General features: G+C 49.9%; 1 protein-coding gene across 1 annotated transcript; it reads left to right on the top strand.

Annotated features, from left to right (window-relative positions):
* Positions 1-4,434: 4,434 nt before the first annotated feature.
* NRIP3 (nuclear receptor interacting protein 3) lies at positions 4,435-14,738 on the top strand. The gene is made up of 6 exons (XM_041464685.1): positions 4,435-4,629; positions 10,682-10,861; positions 11,466-11,548; positions 13,984-14,123; positions 14,486-14,538; positions 14,631-14,738. The coding sequence occupies exons 1-6, from the start codon at positions 4,456-4,458 to the stop codon at positions 14,730-14,732; spliced, it is 732 nt and encodes a 243-aa protein (XP_041320619.1). The 5' UTR covers positions 4,435-4,455; the 3' UTR covers positions 14,733-14,738.
* Positions 14,739-15,278: the final 540 nt, after the last annotated feature.

Below are 15,278 nucleotides of genomic sequence, written 5' to 3'. Positions count from 1 at the left end.
CTGTGCCTCTGCTGCATGCTTGATGCCGCCAGCTCAGGCACTGCACAGACACACACAGGGGAAGAGGCTGGAGCTGCACCCAGGATAAACACGGAGAGATGCCCTGGGAATAGTTGTGTCCATGAAATGCCTGTGATGGGGCCCAGATCCCAGCCCAGGAGGTCCTTTCCCTTGGTCAGCACTGGAAACAGAGAAGGTGAGTGTGGAGCTACTGAACAAAATGGGCTACATTTCTTAGGAACCTCAGTCTGACTCTACCTTTGTACGTCAGAGGATTTCTCCAGCTCTACCCATAGTCTTTGTCTAGCTACAGATGATAATTAAGTAGCTCAGTAAATACTTCTGGATTTTTGTATCCAACGTTTTTAGAAAGGACTGGTTTGTAGTCTCCAAATTATTCCAGTTGTTTTCTTGATTATGCTACAACTGACCCTTACTGATGGACAGAAACCTTATTTTAATACATCAATTATTGTGATTTCATTTTCTTAAGCTCTTCACAGTCTTTTCTCTGGAAATGGATTATCTATTTTTTTTTTTTTTTTTTTTGTGCTGACTAAATTATTCCTTTCAGACCTACTGCCTGCTTCTGCTTCTGTTAAATTATACCACTCTGTCCTTTCTTCAGAGTTTTCTGGGGCATTTCTGCATTTCTTCAGGGTATGGCAACCACTAAAAAATCACTTCTTTTTAGGGAAAGATGAGAAATCAAAGAAAAGAGAAAAAAAAAACCAAGGACCGACCCACTTGCTGCGTTGCCGGCTGCTGCTTTGCCGCTTTCCTCTTCACCGGGAGGGGCGGTGGGATGGGGCTGGGAACCGGAGTCCGCAGCTCCTCTTCCCTCGCTCTGATTAAGCTGCAGGCGTGACTGGGGACTTGAGGCGGTACAAACCGGCTGGAAATAGGGATATAACCAAGCAAATGGCATTTGAAAGCAGGGCCGCTGTGGCATTGTCTGCCCTGGACTGATAAGCTTATCAAAGTTGCACATCCTCTCCCCTCTCTCCAAGGGCAGCCGCGCTGCCTTCCCTGCCCAAAGGGCACGCTGGAAAGGCCACCACCGTGTCCCTCTGTTTGCCCCTTGCAGTGGGTTTGGCCACCGAGGATTCTCTGGGCCAGCAGAAGAGCTCTGGGGAAGATGCCCGGGCACGGGACAGAGCCCATTGCGCTCCTGCAGCTGGGCTGGCAGCTGGCAGGGCCAGCAGGCTCCGCTGTCCTGCAGCCTGTGCCTGTCCCTGTGCCTGCTCTGGCACCTCGGCTTCCTGCACAGCCAGCAGGGCCAGACCCGGCCTGGAGGGGGTTTCTCCAGCACAGCTCCGAGAAGCCTCTTTTTGACACCGGGATTGATTTTATATGGAGGTGAGGAGGAACATCCCATGCTGCTCTGGAGGCGGGAAAGAGCAAGAAAAGTGGTTTTGTCACTTGGAGCTTTTCTTGAGTAAGGGACAGTGGTCACACACAGGCTTGTCTCCAGTGAGTGGATGGGAATTTTTCTGAAATGTGCCCCTATTTAGATAGGCACATTGTAAGGGAAGGGGAGAAATACCACCAGCTAATCTGTGCAAACAAGTGATTTAGCCACTTAACCAGCTTAACCCCAGGGTCTGAGCTGTTCAAACTGGGCTCCTCCTTCAGTGCGGATCATTTGAGCAGATGATTTACTGCTTCTTCCCCTTTCCTCTTTCTCAGGATTAAAAACCAAGAGAGGAATTAGGCTTTTATCTCATTTGTTACTCTTGAACATTGAGCAGATTTTCCTCAGAGCTGTTGGCACAAAGTGCATTTGTAACATACAGCAGAAGTGAAATTACAGGGCTCAGATAAAATGCTTGTGTGCTGAATGGAAACCCAGGCTGCAGCCTCGGAGCTGCAGTGTGAGGGGGCTTTTCATGCTCCACCTGTGCTTGCAGCTTTAGTCTTTGTGAAATAAGCCAGAGCTGACTGGGCATTTGTTAATACATTGGGCAGAGTGCTGCTACTCCATTAAGCTTTTATAATAAAAATTGCCTCCTGGTTTCAGTGTCAGCCCTTTTGCTTCCTCCTTGTCTTCAGGAGAGCGTGGAGGCAGTCATAGATCTTTAATCAGCTGGAAAAGTGCCAAATAGCTCCCAAGGTGAAAAATAAGGTGCTTTTATCCTCCTGGCCCTGTGTGCCAGAGTGGAACAACGGTCCTGTCGTGTAATGAGCTGAGTCAGCATAGGGAATAAAAATTATATCCCCCCTTCAGACTGTCAGCCCTGTTATCCTTCTGCAGGCTGACACATTCACTGAGCTGGGCTGGCTCATGTGTCGTGGCCCTTATGTGAGGCTGTGAAATGATGTGCTCGGGTTTTATGGCATTCCGACTCATCAGCTGATTTTTTCCCCTCCTCTCTCCCAGGTCACATGAGAAGGGGCTGAACACACGTGGTCTGTCCTGGCTGCAGAGCTCAGATGTGTAAGTTTACCCACCAGGGGTTGCTGCTCTGGCATCAGCCCTGCTCTGTGCCAGCCCCGCTCCCCAGGCCAGGAGCAGGAGCTGCAGGGTGCCAGTGGTGTCTGGGGAGCAGAAAGTGTGAGCCCAGGCTCTGTTGGTGGGGGAGAGCAAAGGAGAATCAGTGTCCCAGCTCTGGAAGGCAGGCAGTGTCCTAGAATCTGGCTTGGCATAAATCCTGGGCTAAGCTCTGCTTTTCTTGTGCTTTGCCTAGCACATCAAAGGTCTCTCTTAGTTTAACGAGAACCAAACCCACGGGGAGTGTTTACAGATCTGTACTGTCTCTCTGAGGCAGAGCTGCATTTTTTCTGCACCTATTCCATGCAATAAATTACTTGGAAAGCAGAAAGTTCAGGGAAGCACCTGCTGCCCTCACCAGCTGTTGCAGTGAATGAAACCCAAGTGTGCTATGAATCCTGATAAGAAAATGACCTTCTGTAACCATTACATAAATCAACCTCTATAGTATGAAACTCTATTAAAATAGTTTGTTAATGTGTATTGGTTCATATTGTACACTGTCATGGAAAGAGGTATAGGAATTTTACTGGAGGCCTCATTCATGCTTAAATAAAACAAGTTAAAGGACAGCCCAGCCCCAGAAAAAGGGACTTTGCTTCTTGGAAGCCTAGAGCTGCCCATGAAGAATAAAGGGCACCTTTAGAGAGTCAAGGTAGTGCCAGCAACCTCTAACACATCTCCCAGCTTTGTCTGGGATCAGAGGCAAGTAACTACAGCAACAGCTGGGTCATTAGGCAAGCAGCACAAAAGCTGTAAAGCCATAGCTGCTTTTCCAAGTTTTGCTCTGATTAACAATCAGTTGTGTGGGTGTTGGTGATTAGTCACATTGTGCTGTTCCCAGACATTTGATGGGTACAGAAACCCTGTGTAAAACCACATTTAAGGTGCCCCAGTTTGGCTGGGACAACTTTTGAGACAGTTTTCCTGTGCACTTGAGTGGGCAGTGATGATCCAGATTGCTGCTAGCCATGCTGGAAGGAGACTTAAGGAGCTGGTAGGGCAGCGTCTATTTCTTTCTTCACGCTGTTTTTCTGTTAGGAGAAGTTGGTTGCATGTGGAAACGGATTGTAAAAAATGGGACTTTTGTATGTAAAAGGAAGGGAGTAGAAATATGATGGTAGTTATAGCATGTAAAAGGAAGGGAGTAGAAATATGATGGTAGTTATAACCACAGTTGTTTTCTCCTAGTAAGTACTTTTAGATATCTGGCATTCAGAGTTAATAGCATTTCATTTCTTTTTTTTTTTTTTTTTTAATTATTTTTTAACTTTTGCATGAAAATGGCACTTGCAGTACAAAATTCCTCTCTGGCTCAGAGTAAGTCAAAATGGCTTCATACAATGCATACGTACACACACATGTTGGCCTGTGATCTATAGATACACACAACATATAATCATAGAGATTCAGTGAAGTATAGTCACTGGGATTTCAAAATATAAAACTCTCAAGATCACACTTCAATCAAGGCCCGTGGCCAGTGGGGCTGCATCACCCCAGCCTGGGAGAGCACCCAGGAGCACACGGGTGTCGGGCAGTGTCACCTGTGGCGACACCTCAGCTCCGCACGCAGGGCAGTCCTGCGGGGCTGCGGGCAGCTCTCACAGCTCAGCTCCGCAGCCAGGGCAGTCCTGCGGGCATGCGGGCAGCTCTCCCAGCTCAGCTCCGCACCCAGGGCAGTCCTGCGGGGCTGCGGGCATCTCTCACAGCTCAGCTCCGCTGCTCTCTGCTGTCCGTGCGGCTCTGAGAGCGGCGCAGTGCCCGCGGCTAGCCCTGCCGGCGGGAGGAAGGGCGGGGATGTGCCGTGGGCTGTGTTTTCCCCTGGGAGCCCCGCCGCTGGCGATGCTCGCAGCGCTCCGGCCGCGCTCCCCGCGTCACCGCGCCCCGGCTATAAAGCGCAGGCGGCGGCGCAGCCCCCGCGCTGCTCCGCGCCGCGCCGCCGGCCGCTCTCGGCAGCAGAGATGTTCTACTCGGGCATCCTGACAGAGCCCAGCAGGAAAGAAGTGGAGATGAGGGAAGCGGCGTCTCTCCGCCAGCAGAGGAGGATGAAGCAGGCGGTTCAGTTTATCCACAAGGATTCGGCGGATCTCCTCCCTCTGGACGGGCTGAAGAAGCTGGGGACGTCGAAGGATACTGTAAGGCTCTATTGTGTTTACTGGCAGGAGACGTAAGGAGCTGGTAGGGCAGCGTCTATTTCTTTCTTCACGCTGTTTTTCTGTTAGGAGAAGTTGGTTGCATGTGGAAACGGATTGTAAAAAATGGGACTTTTGTATGTAAAAGAAGGGAGTAGAAATATGATGGTAGTTATAACCAGTGTTGTGTTCTCCTAGTAAGTACTTTTAGATGCCTGGCATTCAGAGTTAATAGCATTTCATTTCTTTTTTTAAATTATTTTTTTAACTTTTGCATGAAAATGGCATTCTGTTTGCAGTACAAAATTCCTCTCTGGGTCAGAGTAAGTCAAAATGGCTTCATACAATGCATACGTACACACACATGTTGGCCTGTGGTCTATAGATACACACAATGTATAATCAGAGAGATTCAGTGAAGTATAGTCACTGGGATTTCAAAATATAAAACTCTCAAGATCACACTTCAATCAAGGTTAATGCATATATGGGGGTTTTTAAATTGAAGAGACATAGTTTTAGGTTTAAAATATTTACGTATGCAGTGATCTGTGTGATCCTGTACTTGGTGCTGTTCACCATGTCTGGGGGCTGGAGAGCATTTCTAAACACTCTACAAATGTTTCAGCTTTCTCTGCTGGGAAAGGATACTTCACTGTAACATCAAAAATTCTGATATATGGAGTAAAATTTAGAAAACATATCTACCAGGGAAAGCTCCTTTAGCTTTTTTTGCCCAAGTGTTGAAAAAATCTTGCACTTTGTACAACAATATTTGTTTTTTTCTAATGCTTGATATGGGTTTTATTGAAAACCAAAGTCAATAATTTTGTTTTTAGTGTGTTTTTTTTTTTTTTTTGTCAGAGCCTTCCTGCTCAGCTGGGTTAGGCTTGGCTCTGCCTGCCTGAGACAAGTGGAGTGAGTTGGCTGTTCTCTGCAGTGCACATGGAGGTGATTTTTTTTGATATCCCAAGGGTTTTGCAATTGTAGGAAGTGAAGCTCCTGCGCAGGGAAAGGCTCAGAAGGAGCTTTCCTGGTCGCTGCTGAATTGCAGCTCTCCAGTAGGGAGTTGAAGTGATTTTCAGGGAGGGATGGCTTTATTACTGTTTTCAGCAGAGTCTAAATGACATTTTGTGGCTCTGTGACTCCCAGAGAGCAGGACTGAGTCCCTGACATGAGTTCTGCTCTGCCCAGACAAGAACCAACAGGTAGCAGGAGCCAGGGGCACTGAGCACTGAACTCCCCTGCCCTGCAGCGCAAGGACCAGGTTTGTACCAGCACCAGGGGCAGAGCATGGGGCTCCTTGACACCCCCTTGGACACAGAAATGTCACTCGAGCTGTCCTCCCTGCTCCTGTGCCGTGGCTGCAGCACCATCCCTGCTGCACCCACAGCCCTGCAAGGGGGATCTGCACAGAGGGCTCTCTCCAGGGATGTGCCAAGGCCCTGGGAAGGGCCACAGCTCCCAGTCCCCTCCAAGAACAAAGAAGAAGGTGCAATGTGGCAGAGGTGAGATGCCCGTCTGGCTGCTGGAGTGGGGTGAGACCCCAGCTGGGCCACCCCACTGCAAAATGCCCCTTGTCCCCATGCCACAGTGAAGGTGGTGGCACATGTGGCCAGGGCTCCCTTGGCCACAGCCTCCTGCCCCGTGGGGTGTGCAGGGAGTCCCCAAAGTGAGAGCACTGGCACTGGACTGTTCCCACAGCTGCAGAGAGGACCCATGAATTTCAGAGACGTGTTGCAGTGAAGTGATGCTGCCACACTCACCCCTCACACAACCAGGGTGGGAAAGGGCACTGCTGAGAGGACGCACTGTGTGTCCCCACTGCCATGGCTGCCTGGATGTCACAAGGGCTGTCCCCAGGAAGAGTGGGAGATTGTGCACCTCTGAGACTGAACACCCTCCAGAATACGGGACTTCACTTTGGCGTGGCCCCAAATTGAGAGGCCCATGCCCAGAGGGACAGAGCTGCATGACCAGGAGGCCCAGGGCATCAGAGCTCTTGGCCCAAGGTGTTTGCATGGCTTCCTTGAGGATGATTGTGCGTGTCCCCCCACAGCAGCAGGTTCCTGTGCCCAGAGCTGTGTGGCAGCCGTGGTGACGTGCGTGGAGGGGTTCCTGGCGTGCCCGGCCCTATTAATGCAGGGTTTCCCCTGGGGGTTTCCAACAGCCTTGGCAGGAGCAGAGATGAGGGAACAGCTCCTCAGAGATGGCGACAGGTGGTGAGAACAGATCCTGTCTGTCACTGTGGCAGCTGGCAGCAAGCACTGCAGTTTTGGGGAGAAATCCCCTTCCTTGTGACCTGGTGCGGGAGTACTGAGCACAGCGAAGCTGCAGCAGGTCACCAGGGTGGGTGTGCTGGCATCCCCTGTCTGTGTGCCATCACTCAGCTCTCCTGGCCATGCTGTGCACAGGCAGGTTTGAGAAATACTTCTTGTAATCATCCATTCCAATGCTGTCATCATTCCCAGTGAATGACTGTGGCTCAGACAGAACTCCAGCTCCTCACTCCCTTTATGTACTCCCTTCTGTCCAGTATGACACCAAGCTATAGCAAAGCATACACTGAATTAGGCAAATGTTATGCTGGATGCAGAGAACAGAAATGGCTTTGTTTTCATGCCTCTTCCCTCTATTAGCCTTTTTCCTGAAGCCCAAAAAACTGGCACGAGATGGTGTTTATCTGGGATGGGGGCTCCCTGACAGGATAACCATGGCCCCCTTCCCAGCCGGGACAGGCCGTGCTGGCTCTTGCAGCTCCTCCTGGTGCTCTGACACTTGTCCCTTGCCCCCAGAGCCACCAGCCCAGTTTGGAGCAGCTTTGTCTGGAGCAGTCCCGCATCATTTGACAACCTGGGAAGCAAAGTTCTAAATAGTAGCAAAAGCAGCAACAGCAACAAAAGCATTTCCCATTTCCATCATGCCCTCAGACCTCCCCTGGGCACCCTCGGCCAACCCTGGGTGCCCCATGGCCCAGCCCCAGCTCCCCGTAGCTGGGGCAGCACTGGCTGAGCTGCAGCACGGTCAGGTGTCCCCACTCCCCTGCTGTGCACACCCAGTTTGGTGTGTCTTACCTGGAACGCAAAAAGCTGTGATGCTGTGTGCTCTGCCTTGCCCAGAGAGGGACGTGTCAGGGACATGTGAGTTTGGGTGAAGGATGTGAAGAAGAGAGAGAAATTGATTATTTCTTGGGATTAGCTCTGTTGATGCATTAAAACTCTTTTTTCCCTCCCCCTACTGTCTAGGTACAGAAGAAAGAGCAAACCTCCAGAGATGGGTTTGTGGAGGAGGGGAGCTGGTGTCTTCCCTGACTTTCACCTCCACCTCAATGAAATTGTTGAAGGGTCCTGTTATCCCCAGATCTAGAAACCAAATAGAAAAAACCTGCCAGAGAAATGAATACTGCAAGCTGCAGCAATGCACTTGCTTACAAATCACAGAGAAACAAAGCTGGGCAGAATTATTTCTGGTTTTGACAGACAGTGGTAAATAAGGTTAGCAATAGAGTGTCTCCACTCACTTTAGGTTTTCACTGTGACATTTTTAGGGGATCATAGCTTTTTGCAAATCTTTGGGTTGGAAATTGACCTATCTTATGAAAAAAATTCTGATTTGTATTGATACAAGAAAAACTTATTTTCTTGCTGACCCAATGAAATGTAACATTCTATACCTTTATAAAACTTTCAACAGTTTTTTGCAATGCAAAGGAATATTGTACCAGGTGATCTGGGTTCCTTCAAGCACTGCCAGGCCCACACTGGAGGGAGAACACAGCTGCCTTCCCCACTGCTCTAGGGAGGAGGTTTTCCTCTTCTCCCTCCCTCCCAGACACGGTCTGCTTGCAGTTTGCCAGCAAAATGTGCATTTGCAAATGTCCCCTGGCACATTTTCCATCTACCAAGTACGTATCCATCACTTGAGTCATTTCCGTAACTAACATCCCTCACTGTGGTGCACACGAGAATCAAGGGAAATCCAAGTTAAAGCAAACTAATTAATAGCCTGAGACAGGATGGTGCTGCAGGGAACCTTGTCAGCCCCCTCCTGCCAGATTATTGCTGTATTGGAGCACAACATAAGGAATATTTGTCTCCCTAGAGGCAGAATTTGCTGTGGTTTTCAGAAGGGCAAGTGCCAACAAAAGACAATCCCATTTGTGCTGGTAACTTGTGACTGCTGAGTGATAGATTTTTGCCTTTTAGTGATGGGTCCCATGTAAGATTCATAAAAACCAGGGCTTGAGAAAACCCATATATGCTACTGATTAACAATCCATAGGAGAACTTGTAGTTAAAAATAAACAGGTTGAATTCAATGGTAGGTGACAGTTAAAGCAGCAGTGAGGAGTGTGTTGGAGATTGAGGCCAGGCAGATCAGAAAAGCACCCAGACTGTCCTGGATGATGGCATTCAGGAATTTCTCTTGGTGCTGCCTGAGTGGGGCTGGGCACAAGGAGGTGACCACTGTGTGACAGGCTGTCTTCTGGCCAGCTGGGTGAACCTCATCATTTACTGCTACACTCCCCTATCCTTCCTTTTGTTGTTTTTAAATGATGTGAAGAATTAGTGTTCCAGCTGTGTTCCTGAGCTGCAGCCAAACCTAAAGGGTGAAAAGAACATCCCATCCACTGTCAGAAAACCCTGGCCTGCATTTTTGCTCTGGTGAGGAGCACTGGAGGTGATCACAGTGCTCACTGTGCACCTACAGCTTCTGCCTCACACAAGGGAGCCCTCGCTTCCAAGCTGATCTGTTTGTCCCTCCACACAGGGCCCAGCACCAGTGCAGCCTGCCTGTCTTTAGTCCAGTTAAGTAATACTGGTTTCTGTAGTTTGGCCTCACTGGGAAGGCAGCACAGAGTCAGATCTGATTCGTCCCCACCAGGAGTTACTGCTTAGACTCAGGACGTGCTCTTTAGCAGGCTGGTCAGACACAGCACCTGCAACCCAAAATGGCCATGGGATTTTATTTCAAGCAGCAGAAACCAGGAGGGTGGAAAGTGCGGATGCAAGGAGCTGACGTGTCCCGGTGACCGCTGGTGCTGCTGCAGCTGCCCCAGCTCATCAGTCTGGCCCAGCTCTGCTGCCTGCGCTGCCCACAGCGCGGTCTGAAGCACCAGCGCGGCTGCAGTTATTTTAGGATGGTGCCAGGTTGCATCAGACTCCTGGAAGTGGTGTTATTTAACATGCTGTGCACAAGGGTGGGCACTGGCCAACTTGGGGAGCCACGTTCTGAGGTTTTCAAAGTTATCCTGACTCTGATATTCCCTTGGGATAAGGAGCTTTGTTGGTTCAGGTGTCTCTGCAGACACACAGGCAGGTTTAACATGAATGCAAAAATTCAGGGATAAGCCAGTAAAAATGTCTCACCATGGAGAAATTAAAATCAGAAGGAAAGGCATTAATGGGGAGGGCAGATTAGCCGGGCAGAGAAATGAGCAGATAATCAGGCAGACTCATTTCACCTCCAGCAGAGTGTGTGCATCCATCTGCAATGAACATTAAACATAAAAAGGCTTTTGGGAAAGAGGTTGGAGGAGATCTTGAGAGGCAACATGCTTCTCCCAGAGCAAATGGAAATAACACAGGAAGAGAGAAGTGTTGGGAATTCTGGGAGGATACCTACCACTTAGGTGGTGAATATCACTGGAAAGCTGATTTGTTACATCACTACCGAATTCCCAATATCAAGAGATGAAGGCAGTTGTGGTTGAAACACCAGCTTGAAAAGGCTGGACTTGTTTGGATTCCTATATGCAACCAAACCTTGAATTTGAGTTTGGTAAAAGAAAGGCATCCCTCCAAGGTCTCAGTTATTAGTTTGAAAGTATTTTTCCCTTTGCAAAACGAAGTTCTTTTTAGTCAAAGACAGGCAAGCCAGACCTAGCTAGGAAGAACAGCTGTAGTCTGGGAATTAGGGAGAGTGAGATTTCACAGCCTCCCCCCTGTGAGAGCAGCGCTGGCCCCTGGGCGCCACAGGCAGTCTGGTGGCACAGGCCATGGTGTGGCTTTCCTCTGACTTCACTCTGCTCTTCTATGTGTGTTCTTCCCTAAAGCAACCACATAACATCCTGCAGAAGCGCCTGCTGGAGACAAATTTATCCAAGTTCCGAGGCAGCCGAGGCAGCTGGGCTCCCAAGGGTGATCTCTCATCACAGACCAACAAGCTGAACCAAACCAAACTGGGCAGCTTGGGCAAAACAGAGGATGAAGAGCTCATAGTGGTGAGCTGCCAGGTAATAGTCCCTCCACAGCCTTTTGTGGGTTTTTTTTTGCTGCAGATTTTTTTTTTTCCCACAGTCTCAGGCTGTGCTCTTATTCTCCATGTTTCCCAGTCAGGAAACATGTGCTCCCACAGGACTGTCGCAGCTCTGGGGCTGCTGTGGCAGAGATGCCCACCTGGGAATCACAGAGAAAACTGGTGTGATGGGTGTCTTCCCTTACACACCAGGGCAGAGGGGATAGCTAAGCTGGGGCAGCGTGCTGAAATGCTGGGGTATAATCCCATGGCAAATCCCTGTGCTCACAGCCTGCTTGTTTTCCTCAAGTGCCATCCCTATTTTCTTTGCTCAAGGGCAGTTTCACATTTCTATTCCTTAGCCCCATGCTCATTTGTATTTCCCACTCTGCACAGCATTCCCTCCTGCCTGGGCTGCCCCATCTGCTCTCTGCAGGGGCAAAGGAGCCAGGAAGGGCTCAGGACCCCACGTGCATCTGAGCGTGCAGGGGAGCAGGGATGAGCTGGCATGAGGAGAGCTCAGGGGCACCAGAGTTCCTGGACACTCTGGTGCTCATCCTGCATCCCAACACATCATTTCCCATCTCTTCTTGCTCTTGCAGTGTGCGGGGAAGGAGCTGAAGGCTGTGGTGGACACCGGCTCGCAGCACAACCTCATGTCATCGGCCTGCCTGGACAGGCTGGGGTAAATATCCAGCTGGATTTCTGTTCTGCAGGAGCATGGCACCTGGCAGCACAGGCAGTGTCCTGGGGCTGGGGCTCTGCCCAGGTCACTGATGGTCATTCTAGAAGGGCTGGGCAAGCCCCTGACCCTCCTGTTACAACCAAAAACTGTCCCAGCCTTAAATGGCAGGGAGGCGGAATAGAATAGGGTGCCACTCTATTCACCTCTGAGGGAATCCCTTCAGAGGGTTGGCTGCATTTGTATTTTTTCACTGCCTGCTTGTCACTCAGTGCCTCACAAAACAGCTGAACCTTCCCCAGCCTTTTGTGCCCCCAGGGCAGCCCAGCCCAGCTCTGCAGGCTCCCGTGGCAGGGCAGGGACAAGCTGCTGGACATGCCCCCAGCCTGCTGGCCCAGGAATGTATTTACATTTTCCAAAGTAAAGAAGCTGTGTGCATGCATGTTCTCAGAATTGGGTGTCTGATGCTCCTCCCAATTACAAATTTCTCCTGGCTGGAAGAAAAGGAAAGGTATTTAGGAATTATTAGAGGTGACTGACAGCCATTTGCAGCAAAACTCTCTGTCATCTCTGAGGAACAGGACCAGGCATCAGCTCACTGGATATCAAGGAGGTTTTGGCACTTTATTCCCATGGAGTCATTGCTTTTTGCAGCTAACTTGCAATAATTATGAAAAAAAGATAAAATTACCCCTGGTCACGGAGCACTACTGCACGGCCCTGACTGAATGGTGCCTGTTCCTGCCCTAACATTAATTACCTCTTTGCACAACAGTGCTTAGTGATGGAAGGTGGCTGTGCTTAACACAACCTTGTCACAACCTGTGGAGCAGCTCAGGCAAGCTCAGGTTGGCCACACGATGGCATTTGGAGGCATTTCATGCTCTGGGACAGTTCCTCTGCTCCCTGTGTTTGTTACATGTGTCCAGTGCAGCCCTTGCAGCGCTGCTCTGCTGCAGCAGCCCTGTCCTTCAAAGAGCACTGAAGAAAGAGGTCAGAGCCTGTTTTTTCTGCTGCCCAGGTCTCAGGGCACCCGATGCCTCAAAGCGGCACTTGTGTCTCTGATGCTCAGGCTCAATTCCTCCTTTCTTTTTCAAAATTTTTTTGTGTCTTGTCATGATGCCAGTGACTCTCCCCCTCACCCTGAGGAAAGCAGTGGAGTAGGCTCACAGCTTGCCAGCATGAGAAATCCCCTGTGGAGCTGTAGGAGGTGCAGGAGGCGGCCGAGGAACTCACGAACTTCTGATTGATTCAGTGTTCCTGCTGATTTTTAAGGCCAGACTCCAAGAAAGCAGCAGAGGGGATCCAGCTCCTTTTCCCCACTACCCCTCACTGTTCTTGGGCCTGTGTTAAGTGGTGTGGGCAATGCCCACCTCAGTCCTGGAGCCTTTGAGGGGGCTGGCCCCCAGGACTGATGGACAGACAGACAGACACAAGCACTGCTGCAATGCGGCTCAGCAGAAAGGTACCTCAAATAGCTGAAACTTGATCTGGCTTTTATCTGAGAGATCAGCACCTCAAACGGCCTTTCCATTAGATTCTTGCTCAGTTTAAAAGAGAAACTGAAGCTAAATATTTAATTAGTATTGTCAGACTGCTTCAAAGGGTGTAGATAGAAACTGTACCTGAGGCATCTCTGACCTCCTTTTTTCTTTTCTTTGGGCTGAATGTGATTGATCTGTCCCCATTTCCTCAGAACAAAGGCAGCAGCAGCACCTAACAAACTAACAAACACGGATTGGGCCACCCTGGACTTGAGCTGTGTTTGGCATGGAGAAAAGGGGACTCAGGGGGTGCCTTTTTGCTCTCTACAACTGCCCAAAAGGAGGCTCAAGTGAGGTAATGAGTGACAGCACCAGAGGAAATGGTTTCAGGTTGTGCCATGTGAGGTTTAGTGTGGGTATCAGGAAAAATTTCTTCCCTGCAAGGGTGGTCAGGCCTTGGAAGAAGCTGCTTAGTGAAGTGGTGGCACCACCATGCCTGGAAGTGTTCAAAAGAGGTGTGGGTGTGGCGCCTGGGGACACAGCTGGACTCGATGACCTCAGAGGTCTGTTCCAACCTCAGCATTTCTGTGATGCCATGGGGACACAGAGTCAGCTCCACTCGTGGAAGCTGGAGTGAGCTAACCCTTCCTCACACCCACACTGCATTAGAAGCAATTCTGTATTCCCCGAGTCTCAGGAAAATGTAGGAAAAATATTCCCCTGGTAAAACCCAAAATGCAGCACAGAGCTGCGCTTGGGCAGCACTGTGGGTCATGCTGTGGTCTGCAGAGCACCCACACAGAACCTGCCATGGAAGCAGCTTTCCAACAGCAGTGTGGCAAATGAGCAAGCCAAGAGCACTTCAGCTGTAAGCACCCTCCAAGCACCATTGCTCCTTGCTGGAACAGCCAAGCCATGGCCATTTGATGTTAGGAGTGTTCTCAATGTCCACAGGTTAAAGGAGCATCTCAAAGCACTCCCTGTGGAAGAGGAAATGGTTTCCTTGCCAAACAAGGTGAAAGCCATCGGGCAGATCGAGTGTCTGTCCCTCACGGTGGGAGCCATCCCTGTGGAGTGCGCTGCCCTCGTCGTGGGTGAGTGCACAACCCTCTGCTCCTCCACCCTGGGCTGGGGTCTGCTTCCTCTCACCCCAGCAGGAAAACAGAGCTTTAGGAAGATGTTAAAATTCAAATAGAGTAAGTTCTTGTTTGGTCCCCCAGCGGGAAGGGGGAGGATGTGTTCACAAGCTTGGCTTGCCATGCTGATGGAGCAACCACTGCAGGCACATCTGCCTGCCCTCCTGCCCTCCTGTGCCCTCTTGCTCTCCTTTGAGTCAGTCCCTTTATAAACAGGGCTTTGTTTAGCAGAGCAACCACAAAGGAAGGATGGAGTCACTGACAAAAAGCCCAGGAGGGCATTTTGGATGTATAAATCTGAAATGTCCTGTTTTTTTCAGAAGACAACGACCAACCCTTTTCCTTTGGGCTGCAGACACTGAAGTCTCTGAAGGTAGGAGTTTTCCAGCAGGATGCTGATGGGAGAGCTGGGACCACTCTAACTTGCAGTTTTCCCTCTTACCTAAAGACATTTATTCTCTACAGTGTGTCATAAACATGGAGAAGCACCACCTGGTTCTGGGGCAGATGGACAGGGAAGAAATCCCGTTTGTGGGCGCTGACAGTGCTGAGGCAGGAGAGCAGTAAGTCTGGGGAGGTGAGCTGCACGTGCATCCCTCAGCCTGCTGGCAGTGCCCCTGGCAGGGCCACACAGAGCTGCCAGACCCTTTGCTGGAGGTGAATGAGAGGTCAATGGCCCCGGCAGAAATTGTTTGCATCAGCTCATCAAATTTTGAAATGGAGTCCCGAGTTTTCGGCAGCCTTTGTCAGCTTTTACTGGTTTTTTTCCTGGTAAGCATTGTGCATCAAAGTGGGTGTCTGACAAGACATGCACAGGGGAATGCCTTAGGAAATGTACTTTTTGGAGGTCACCAGAAAGACTCCTTGAGGCTGCTTTGACAGCATTCACAAACAATTTTTTGTCTGGAAAATATTTATGAAGCAAGGCCAACAAACCCACATAAATGTTTGAGAGAGAGATCCTTCCTGGAGATAATGGTGTTGCCACTTCCTCCCCATTACCCCAGCAGCCCTCCTGCCAGCTCCTCCTGGTGTCCCAGATTTTTCCAGCCTTATCTCACTAAAGAAAGATAAATGTGTGCTGCACCTCTTAAATGTGTGTAGCTGTGGTGG

The sequence above is a fragment of the Pyrgilauda ruficollis genome, unplaced genomic scaffold, assembly GCF_017590135.1.
Source record: "Pyrgilauda ruficollis isolate IOZ18807 unplaced genomic scaffold, ASM1759013v1 scaffold182, whole genome shotgun sequence".
NCBI lineage: Eukaryota > Metazoa > Chordata > Aves > Passeriformes > Passeridae > Pyrgilauda > Pyrgilauda ruficollis.
This window is presented reverse-complemented; position numbering and strand designations above follow the sequence as displayed.